The sequence below is a fragment of the Amborella trichopoda genome, chromosome 9, assembly GCF_054954075.1.
Source record: "Amborella trichopoda isolate Santa Cruz 75 chromosome 9, AtrichopodaSantaCruz75HAP2 v2.0, whole genome shotgun sequence".
Taxonomy (NCBI): domain Eukaryota; kingdom Viridiplantae; phylum Streptophyta; class Magnoliopsida; order Amborellales; family Amborellaceae; genus Amborella; species Amborella trichopoda.
Genome location: NC_142344.1, coordinates 47434441 through 47446543, shown reverse-complemented (window position 1 = coordinate 47446543; position 12103 = coordinate 47434441). Strand labels below are relative to the sequence as shown.

General features: G+C 36.2%; 1 protein-coding gene across 5 annotated transcripts in view; it reads left to right on the top strand.

Moving 5' to 3' along the window:
• The window catches only part of SULA (NAD(P)-binding Rossmann-fold superfamily protein), a 39778-nt gene extending 36532 nt beyond the window's left edge, over window positions 1–3246 (top strand). For 2 of the 5 annotated variants that reach the window (XM_088846342.1, XM_020673826.2), the window contains 3 exons: window positions 1413–1500; window positions 2449–2588; window positions 3006–3246. In XM_088846342.1, coding sequence (XP_088702468.1) covers window positions 1413–1500; window positions 2449–2588; window positions 3006–3102 — 325 coding nt within the window. In that variant the 3' untranslated portion in view covers window positions 3103–3246. The remainder of the gene's footprint in view (window positions 1–1412; window positions 1501–2448; window positions 2589–3005) is intronic. The other 3 variants (XM_020673827.2, XM_006854799.4, XR_016040468.1) reach the window with 2 other exon arrangements.
• Window positions 3247–12103: the final 8857 nt, after the last annotated feature.

The window sequence follows — 12103 nt, the reverse complement described above, 5'->3', positions numbered from 1 at the left end:
CTGCTTTTTCAGAGCTGCAGGCCCTACTTCACTCCTTTCTCCCTCTCTCGCTCGTGGATAAGGTAGTTTGGACCCCCGCCCCTTCAGTGTTTTCTCCATCTCCTTTTTCTACAACGTCCTCCTCAGGCCCTCCCAGGTAGCTTCCACTCATCCAACTTCAGCGAGTAAAGTGTGGTTCTCTCTTGTTCCCCTGATAATACAGTTCTTCAATTGGGTCACAATCCGCGAGAGGGTCTTGACGGTAGGCCAACTACAAAGGAGGGGAATGCAAATCCCCAACCGGTGCATCATGTGCCCTAACAATGCCAAATCCAATGCTCATCTCTTTCTGCCTTGCGAGCTCGCCTTCCAACTTTGGGGCTCCATCCTTCTTTTTAGATGGTCTTGGGCCACCCCACAGATTCTCCTGCCTGCCCCCCCTGTGGGCCTATCAGGCATTGTCTTATGGAGAGCTACTGTTGCTACTGCCCTTTGGGTACTATGGGTAGAAAGAAACCAAAGAACCTTTAGGGGGAGTATACCCATACCGAAACTCTACTGGAAAGGTGCTGTCACTGGTCATCTTTTGGGCGATCAACCACAACTTTTAGACACCTCTCTCTTGCAGACGTCCACCAAAATTGGCAGGCCTCACTCTTCCTTAAGCCTTCCCAAATCCCTCGGGCCTGTCGTTGGTCCCCCCCTGCCAATGGACTAATTAAGTTTTAACTTCGATGGATGTTCCCTGGGCAACCCGGTCCATCGGGCATCGGGGGGATTTTCCGAGACAGTACTGGCCAAACCTTGTTCTCCTTTTGCACTTCTTAGGCCTCACTGACTCCAATTTGGTAGAGGCAGCGGCCCTTCTTATTGGGTCTTAGATACTTTAATAGAGATTGGGATAATTTTTTGATAATCGAAGGGGACGCTGTCAATGTTATCACTTGGGCCCCTAGATCAACCCCATGCCCTTGGAGGCTTGATCACATTTTAGACGAGATTTTTTACCGAAGTTCGGAATTGCATATTGTGTGGAGGCATACCTGGAGGGAGGCAAACTCCATTGTGGGCACCCTCAATAAAGTGGGCACGAATGGTTCCAACCCCCTGGGACCCTCTCGATAGCCTCTTGAAATGTCTCAACGAGCCCACACCTCAGTTTGATAGTTTCTTTAACACCTTTGCAGCCTTATGGTCTGTGTAGAATGTTTGTATAGTTTTTGTACTCATAAGGGTTTTTGCCATCGAGCACCCGATTTGTGGGTGGCCGACTTTTTGTACACTTCTTATACTCAATACATCAGGTAGCTTTCTCAAAAAAAAAAAAACAAAAAAAAGGCCTCCTACTTATGTTGTACTTTCTTTTGTGTTATTCAACAGCCAACAGCTAGATGATTGTTTCTTCTTATGGATGAATTGCTGACCATAAACAGGCAAATGATTGCTGCAGGTTTTCCTGGATTCATTTGGATGACCTGGTTAGCCTTATTATGGAAGCTTTATCAAATCAATCATATAAAGGTATTACCAATAAACATGCTTCACCTGCATGATATTTGTATCACAGATATTCAAGTTCCGAAGACATGACCTTTGTTGTTCTTCTCAAAGAAAGAGTCTATCTACTCATATTTTTGAGAAACTTTCAAAGACAGATGTTCATTGATGAATATTAATAGACAGCTGAAATTTATCTGTAATACAGAAAGTGTACAAATACCTGGTGCTCTCAGGTTTACCTTCACAAGTAAGAAACCCCTAAGGCAGTTGGTACCCTAATATGCGGAGTTGGAAAATCTACAAATCTCTTTTGTTACTTCTGCTAAAATTACAACTTTCATTTGATTTCCGTTAATCTGATTTCAAGTAGAGGTCCATAATATTCATCATTAACGTGTTCCTATTTTATAATAAAAAATGTAAAACTAATTTTATTCTCTTCTAAAGAGTTGGGGTATTAGTAGGGGTCAGGAAGAGCCTATGAGAAAGTGGTTCCTAATAGCTGCCTCCCATACTGGAAGAAAACCAACTACTGAAGAGAACATGGTCGAACGCCTTCCTAGGTAAGGGCATTGGACTATGCGATCCAAGCTGAGTCACCTAACATGTAGCAGAGATGTTTGGTTCATGAAACAAAAGACTATGATCATTTGCTTTCCAAGAGAAGCAGGGCAACCTTTTGATAGGGCGGGAAGTCTACTATTAGTCCATTGAGTTCTGGAAAGCCATAGTGCATTGGGTCATCACTTACCACCATCCACTAAAATAAGGATGTTGATGGAGAGTGGCACACAACGGAAAAGGACATGGCTACAATGGTCCTCTCTGACTTTCGCCATCACCTTCCATCATTCCATAGGACTGTCATGAGCACTGAACTGTGGTTTTCCCTTTGTACATTCCTTCGAAGTGTGAAAGTTCTATAAACTTCATGAAACTTTTCTGAAGCTGATATTTATTTGTATTCAGGAGTCATCAATGGCACTGCTCCAAATCCAGTGCGGTTGGGTGAAATGTGTGAGCAGTTGGGTCGAGTCATGGGCAGGCCATCGTGGCTGCCAGTCCCAGATTTTGCTCTCAAGGCAGTCCTTGGTGAAGGGGCTTCTGTTGTGAGTATTAATTATATTCTGTTTGTATGGTCCTCCATTTTTTCTAAGTATTCTAAACACATTTATGTATTTTCGAATTCTAATCTACTGGGTCATCACCAGCCAATGAAATGATGGATTGTGGAGAGTGGGATCCACCATTTGGGTAATGTCCTGTTTTGGTGGATCTCTCTCTCTCTCTCTCTCTCTCTCTCTCTCTCACACACACACACACACACACACACACCATTTAAGTGGGTGGTGAACCATTGGACTATGACTGCTCCTGATAAACCTTGTGTGCCTATTTTAGTGAAACCGTTGAAAATAGAAATTACTTTATGGCTTCGCCAAAGAAAAAATTCACTTCTAGTCTTCAAAAAAAGTGTATACATTTTTTTCTGGTCATTCATGTGAATTGTCTTGGAAAATTTGCAGGTTTTGGATGGACAAAAAGTTCTTCCGAAGAAAGCCCAAGAGCTGGGTTTCTCGTTTGACTACCCATATGTCAGTGATGCCCTTAAGGACATCATAACATCCGACAAGAAACTAGTCCAAGGACAGGTCAGAGCACCATAGATGTTATGTTATGGTGCTCTTCATCTCAAAGTAGGCTTGCAAATCATAATTTCATGAACAATATTTGATTAATGGAAGTTTATAATTCTCTATCCTAAAATTTGTAAGCTTGTTCTTTCATTCTTTTCTGGAAAAGTCCATGTTCCTCATTAAAAGCACTGAAATTGTATCAGTGCGATGCATTGTGAGCATTCAGGCTTCAGGTGGAAGTTTGAATCATTGAAAATTCAGAAAGCCATACAAGTTGGCCCTTCCATGTATTTGGAGGAATTAATCATCTTTTTTATTAAACAGACAACAGGAACACTTAATACCACCATCATAACTTCTTGTCAGTCATATACAATTGCAATGTTCAGCATGTAGTCCCTTTCATGCATAGATTGCCAGTTTTTCAAATGGAACTTTTGGCTTCAAAATTTTAGATATTTGGCAGTCTCCCATCCCCAATCCCCACTTGTGTAGGTGAGCAGATTCCATCTCTTTGAGGTGGTCCTATCACTCTTATTGGCAAGGAGCAGTCTCTCTCTCTCTCTGAGCAATTGCCTTGAAATAGCTTTAGAGAATAATTGGGTATAAATTATTCCCTATTTCATTTAACCAGAAGAAATGTCTTGAGCCATCATTTCAGTTTATTAAGAGTGGACCTTAGCTTGAATTTCTAAGGCTTTCAAACTTGTTGGTGTCCCAAATATGTCAGCATCCAGCATATCTGCACTCCCATAGAAGATAGACAAAGGCCAGACATTGAGTGTCCCTTGCATTAATTTACCTGATTCGTACGACCAAAACACCCCTACTCATCATGGAACTTTGGGTTTCTTAAGTCTTGTCTCAGCTTTTTCCTTTTGTCCATTTCTTTATTAAAGTCTTTGGCCACATTCACTTAACTGTTTACATTTTACTCTCGAATTTTTTACTTTTTTACTTGCATTCTCCTTTTGGGTTTTTGGGGGTGATGCATGATAGCATCTTTATTTGAAGGAAAATTGTTTCATGCGGGCTGGACCGCATTTCTACAATGCGGTCCCAAAGTATAAAGCATCCATCTTAAAGATGGATGCAAATAGGTGATCCATCTAAGAGCACTTGAAACTAATGGTCCAAATGTTTTCTAAATAGAATTATTATTTTTAATTTTCAAAATATATTTATTTTTTCATATTCATGATCTCCATGTTAGAGATTACATGTCCTTAAAAATTAAGTCAAAAAATCAATCTCAAAATAAAATTTTTAAGAGGTGATTAATTTCTACATGGACTCATAGAAAATATGTCCTTATTTGAATCCAAAACACAATCTAATTTCCTTGGGCTGTTTATGTTTTGGAGGAGTGTGCTCCAAAAATCAGTTTTTTATTTCATTTCAACCATAGAGTGGTTTCTATAAGGTTGCAACCTTAAACAATCCAATTAAGACACACCTTCAAATTTTATCGTAACTTGTAATTTTGGTGTAAAGAATTTTTAGGATTATCCCAAAATCTATTTTCATATCTAATTATAAAATTTTAAACTTAAAAAATGGTCAAAATCAAGTACATCTATAATCATATGAAAATATGGAAAATGGACGGTCTAGATATTGTACTGTGAAATGCACTATATCTAGGACTCAAAATCTTTTTCTTTTTTCATATTCATACATCTTGTTGTCGAGATGATCAATTACAAGGTTTCTCAATATTAAAACAATCTTTTCTTATGGATTTTTGAGGTGCATTTGTAATGCTACATTTTAAGGTTGCAACCTTATATAAACTTTTTCCATCATAGAATTGTACAAAAAAATTCAGTAGTTACAAAGGTTGTAACGACCATACCCTATTATAGAGCTAATTTTTTTGTCTTCCGTGACTCTCTCTCACACACATGCACATACACGCATGTGCACACACATTATTATAATCATCTTGACTGGTATACTGCATTTGCATCTTTTTTGAATAACAAACTTTTATCTTATGATTTTGCTGTTGTTTAAATGTAAACTTCCATGTTCTAAAGCCTGTAATATCACTATTTGCTTTGTTTGTTTCGATGCTTTTCTATTTCATGTGTTTTTTTGTGTTACTCATTTTCTGGTAAGTCTGTAAATATATTGAAGCATGGACAGACACCCATGTGTTCTTTTCAGGGACGTCTTAAATATGAAGAAGCCTTTCTCTCTCTTACTCCAATGACTTCTGCATCCCTTTACCACTCTTTCATTGCTAAAGCTTGCAGTACAACATAAGTGGGGAGCATCATGGTTAAAACCCAAAAGAGAAAAAAATGAAAAAGTGAAAAGTTCATCAAAGCTCATCCTCTACTAATCAAATCAACTTGCTCCACTTTACCAACACCCCATCATCCTTCCCAACTATGAGCTGTACTCTCTCTCTCTCTCTCTCTCTAAATCAATCGATGTGCCCTCCTTTTTCCACACTTATCATCCTTCCTTATTGTGAGCAGTAATCTTTCCCTCCAAAACCATGGTTTGCAACCATTAAAAAAAAGAAGTTTATATACGGGTCGCATGTTGCCATGCACACATATCTCATCATAAGCATGTTATCATGCATACATATCGTATCAGAAGCATGTCATCATGTATGGATAATATAACATAACCATGTCTCTATGAATCATATTAGAAGCACATCATACATATAATCACAAAAAATATTAGCTTGTCTAGAGCATGCTATACATATAATCATCACTATGTCATTTTATCATGTTTATCAGCTAAAGAGATATTTTCATGTCGATAACATGCTATATATCAATGTAATAAACATCATTATGTCATATTATCATGTAATAGACATCACTAAACAATTAAATTAAAGGGCACCTCAAAAATTTAATAAAACAAGTTATTTCGATGCTAAAAAATCCTCAAATTGATCATCTCGACCTCAAGATGTATAGACATGAGAAAAAATGGATTTCAAGTCTTGGACATAGTGTATCTTATAATGTGTTTTCGGATCATCAATTTTTAAGTTTTTCAAGTGTTCATGGATCTGCTTGGTTATGTCATATTATCATGTAATGACATCACTAAGCAATTAAATTAAGGGGCACCTCAAAAATTTAATAAAACAAGTTATTTCCATACTAAAAAATTCTCAAATTGATCATCTCGACCTCAAGATGTATAGACATGAGAAAAATGGATTTCAAGTCTTGGACATAGTGTATCTTATAATGTGTTTTCGGATCATCAATTTTTAAGTTTTTCAAGTGTTCATGGATCTGCTGGTTATGTCATATTATCATGTAATAGACATCACTAAGCAATTAAATTAAGGGGCACCTCAAAAATTTAATAAAACAAGTTATTTCCATGCTAAGAAATCATCAAATTGATCATCTCGACCTCAAGATGTATAGACATGAGAAAAAATGGATTTCAAATCTTGGACATAGTGTATCTTATAATGTATTTTCGGATCATCAATTTTCAAGTGTTCATGGATCTGCTTGACCTACAATATTTTTGACTTTTTAAATTCTATAATTAGATATGAAAATAAATTTTCAAGCCATCATAAAGATTCTCGAAACAACATCTTTCAACACTATATGAAGGTGCGCCTTATTTTGATTGTTTAGGGCCTAGGCCTTATACAAACCACACCCTTAAAAAGGAAAAAACCCAAGATGTCTTGAGAGGGGACCATGAAATTTAAGTTACAGGACCTTATATATGTTGATAAAAACTTCCTCTAAACTTAATTAAAAGGTCTACACTAAATTCTGGTCTTTAGCAAAAATAGGAACTTCACAAAATCATGAGTTAAAACATAGTAATAGAAAATAAATGTTTCATTACATCACTCTTCATATCCAAGTTCAAACTAAAAAATCATTTGTTTTATTTTCATAATTGGAAAATTTTCGTAATGTGGAAAGTGCCCGCCATATTTTGGTTCAAGGCACGTGAGTTTGCACAGGGGTTAATGATAACCCATGTGCAGTTAAAACCATGTAAAAAGTACAGAGGTAAAGCCACAACAAAAGTAAAACTTGACCAGAGGAGGGGCTTTTTATTCGTCTTCTTTATTAATATTTAAATAATGAATAGAAAGAAAGAAAGAAAAAGACACTATCCTTATAAATTCTAGCAATACTTTACACATGCTTGCTCTGAAAAAGCTTTTGACTAAAATGAGTCAAAACAAAATATTTTCTGTATCATATCTTGAAGTGAATGTGTTGCTCTCAGCAAAAGTTTCTATTATGGGGGGGGGGGGGGGTGGGGCATCTTCCGCGAATGCGGCGATGCTTTGTGTACCTTTTTTTTCTTTGAATTTTGGTTTGAAAATGGATATGCCAAAGCAGCCCGAAGTGCAGTAAACATGGGAGAAAGAAGAGCACTATCTCTTTTTATACATTCCCGCGGGAGTAAGAAATCTTTTTATGCAGGAAGCTACAACAGTAAACATAGGAGAAAGAAGAGCACTGTCTTTTTTTTATACATTCTTGTGGGAGTAGGAAATTTATTTTTTCGACCGGAAGCGGTTTTCATGCAATAATCGTTTTGCATGTTTTCGCAAGAGCATGAAATCATTTCATATGGTAATTTGTTTTGCAGGGGAGTCTTTTCTCCTTGAGCCCCTGGGTGGGCTTGGGTCTTGGTCTGGACTAATGGAAGGCCGAGTCGGGCCCAGAGCTTGCCTAATGTCCATCGGCGCTGAGCCTCACCCTATGGACTATATACGCTTCTGTGGCCCGGTTTAGCCTGACTGGGCCACCGGGCCCATTGCTAAACTTACTTCTCCATACATTATAAAACAAGTGGAATACGTCTCCTTGTAGGAGAAGAGAGGCTATTTTTCAATACTAGGTGGCACAATTGAAATAGGTCAGTGCTAGTGTTAGGTCAGCATGAGGACCCACATGTCACACGTAGAGGTAGAGAGGGAGGGGAAAAGAGATCAGATTGTCAAAGTAGAAATTGGTGGGACAAAGGATTTATTTGTAAGAGGGATTTATTCTCGAGGGATATGGAAGCTTGTTCTCATGCAAACAAGGTAGTAGAAATTGAAGAGTAGAGACGGGTTGTGCATACAAAGAGAATATTTAATTTTAATATAATGAGGTCACAATCATTTTAGCTGTTGGATTTTAAATTTAGCTGTATCGATTGTGTCATTCATTAAGCTTAAAATTAGAAAAAAAAATATTTCGAATTTTTTCACACCCCAAGCCATCCAATTTGGCCAAAGTAGCAATTTTGACTTCTTTGTAATAAAGATAAATGATCTCATAGTAGACAATCCCATATATATTGTTAGGGTATTTCTTTAATGTATTCAACATATTTGGACAATTATTACCCTTGCTCCGTAATATAAAATTTTCGAGTAAGGATATTTTCGTAATTAAGAGGGATATAATATTTATCAAAAACTAGTGGCATTTTATTTGTCGTTAAAAAATAATTAATGTCCCATGTGGGTGACATCTCACTTCATGTCGATGATGTCACTTTCCACTACAATCAAGCTTTTACCTAGTGAGCGAGAAGAAATGTACAATATCTTAGGGTTTATGGGGGAATCCATTACAGGTTGAAAGATTTAGCTCTCTTTTTAAGTCTACAAAGTGTCTAACTAAAAGATCCCAAAGAAAATTATTCTTTACTCCGTTTATCTTATCTAATATTTATATATGAGGGTCCTATAGAATCTTTTCTCTTTATATATTTACAGAAGAAAACCGAAAAACCTAACTTGCTCTTTCAAAAACTCCAACCACAATTAATCCTAATCCTTCATTTATTTAAAATGAAACTTCCAACCCTACCACTCAATTCTCTACAATTAAATTCAAAACAAATACACTAATAAAAGACCACATAACTTAAACCTAATTTTGGTCTCTTAAACTATTAAATAAAATCAGAAACCCTAATTGCATTATAAGCATTCATATTCTTGTTCATTGTCCTTTCCGTAATGCATTTTCATGAATGGATTATTGGTGAAATTGAATTTAGTTAGGTAATTCTACAGTCAATTGAGAACTTATTTTTCAATGGAGTTCACCACTGATGTTTAATAGTGGTATCCTGCTCTAGAGAACTGCTCTGACAATTATGCTTTGGAAAATTTGGAAGGAAATGAATAGCCAATGTCTTTGAAGGATTGGTAAATGAATGTAAATACAAGTAAAAAAATTCAGATCATCATTGCAGTGTTATGGCTGGAAATGAATTCAAAGGAATCTACAAGGAAGACCTTGTTGTTTTACTTGAAACAGGTACCCAACTGTGTACTAGGAACCTAAAACATAATGCATGGCAACCTCCTTTGGAGTACCCTAATAATGGTGAATATCTATCGTAGGGTCCTATTATTAATTCAATTGTCCATCATGGATAAAGTATGCCTAGATCTAGAGTTTGAAAATATTGCTGATCCCGATCGAAATTGTCCTTGCTTATTTATCGAATCAAGAATCCCTCATAATTGAAAGCGTTTTCTCTCTCTTTTTCTCTTGACAAATTTCTAGCAAATTGTTTCTCTATCATTAATCTACAATAATTATTTCTTTCATTTATCTCACCCGAACAATGTTTTTCATATTAAAATCGAGAATATATGAATGGCTCAAGATCAAATTTGGGAATTTATTTCACCATTGATGTAACCAATTATGTGATTGAGAGTATTTTATAGTTTTTCGCTTGACTTCTCTAAAAATTTTCCCATTTGATTTTTCTATCATTGATGTACAATATAGTTATATAAATCATAGGCTCAAATTTTTTAGGGTTTTATCCTTTGCTCAGAACCTGATGTGTCATTTTTTTATTTTCTTTGTTCTGTTTCATCTATTTTTGTTTTCAAATTATGGATAATTTTCATTGCCTCCCATTGGTCTACATGATGACCTCATTAAAAATTTTGAATAAAAAACTCTAATTACCCAAGTTAGATAAACATATTTCAAAAAAAAAAAAAAAAAAAAAATTCATGGGTGTGGCTTGTATAAGGTGCCAATCTTAGACACTCAAAAGAAAGTGCACTTCTAAATCTTGTTAGAAGATGCAGCTTGGGTGTTAGAAACAATTATGATAGCCTAAAAAGCTACTTGTACACCAGCGGATACAAGAGCGTCGTGATGACCCGCGAACGTCAATCTTTAAGCGCACCGGACCAGAAAAAACGAAAAACGAAAAAGCACATTTTTAATTTTAAAGTTTCATTTTTCATATTCATGATCGATCACCTTAGCCTACATCATGCATCCCTAAAAATTTAGATAAAAAAATCCTTGTTTAAGATGGATTTTAGAGATGAAACGCACTAGTACATATGAAATCGGCGGATAGTACTTTGACAAAATCATACTCAATTTATCAAGTTTCCATTTATTAAATTTAACTCTAATTTAACTTAAACCTTAAAGAAAAAGTATACAGTGAGATCTTTTATATTTAGTATAAGGTGGTCAAAATTAATATTGACAATTGGATGTGAAATTGGATGGCTCCATTTATTTCATTTAACCAAGTTCAATCTTCAAAAAAAAATTTCTCGAACTTTGTGACACACCCAAGTTATCAGATTTCACATTCTATAGTTGTACATAATTGTGACCACCTTCTTTAAAAAGTAAATGGTCTCATTGTATACAATCTCATTCTTAAATATAAGAGTTTTTTATATATTTGAAATCTTTCATCAATTTGAATAAAGGAAAATTATTTCATGTGGGCTAGACCACATTTCTACACTATGCGGTCCCAAGGTATAAAGCGTCCATCTTAAAGATGGATGCAAATAAGGGCTCCCTGTAAAAACAATTGAAACTAACAATCCAAATGTTTTTTAATAGAATCATTATTTTTAGTATTCACAATTTAATTAATTTTTCATATTCATGATCTCCATGTTAGAGATTACATGTATTTAAAAATTAGGTAAAAAAAATCTATCTCAAAAATAGATTTTTAATATGTGACTCATTTCTACATGGGCTTATAGAAACCGCGTCCTTTGAATCAATCGTTAAAATTGAGATCCAATCAAATCGGCGATCCAACCGTGGATCGATTCTGGTTGCAGATTGTCTTTCCAAAACCTGCCCATAAGGTACTCCTCACTTATACTAAGAGAGAGAGAGAGAGGGGGTAATCACATGGTTGGCATTTCCCATATTACCAAAACTAGGGAAGATCACATGGAAGATTATTAAGGGATTGTAATGTGGGATGTGTGGAAGGAACGCAACAGAAGGGAAAGGTGCTACCAGTAGAAGTAGTGTTAAGTAACATTATCCATTGCTGTTGGAGTTGGCTCTTTGTTACTAAAGAGGGAGGGGGATCTCCGCGGTAGATGTGCGACTTAACCTTGCAAATTTGCTACTTTCCCATAATGCTAAGCCTAGGCTAATTAGGTGCTGGGATCCACCGAGTTCAGGGTTGCTTCAAACTTAATTTTAATGGTAGCTCTTGAGGCAACTTTGGCGCTGCAGGTATAGGAGGTGTGGTTAGAGATTGGAATGGAATGGTAATTTTTGGTTATGCAAGCTCTTTTTTTATGGCCTATGGTATTTCATCTCTGAAAATCTGGGCAAACACTGTATGGTGGAAGGGATTTGTTGAATGTGGCGAGATGGTATAGGAAAGAGCAGCGATTCTCCTAGGAGTTTCGCTCCATTATGGATATGGTGGGTGGTTTGGCGATATCTTTTCACCATATTTTTCGGGGGGCCAACTCCTTTGCCAATGGTCTTGCTAAAAGAGGAGTTACTCCTGAGTTTTTCTTATGTGCTTATTATGTTGATATTTTGTAACATATTTTAGCAATAAAATTTCATAACCTTTGTCAAAAAAGAGAGAGAGAAAGACAGAGTAAACTGTAGGAAAATGAAGCAGATAGTCCGTACTATGGACGATTGTGGAAAAATGAAGCATCAGGTGGTCCGTAGGATGGACATTAACCCTAATATATG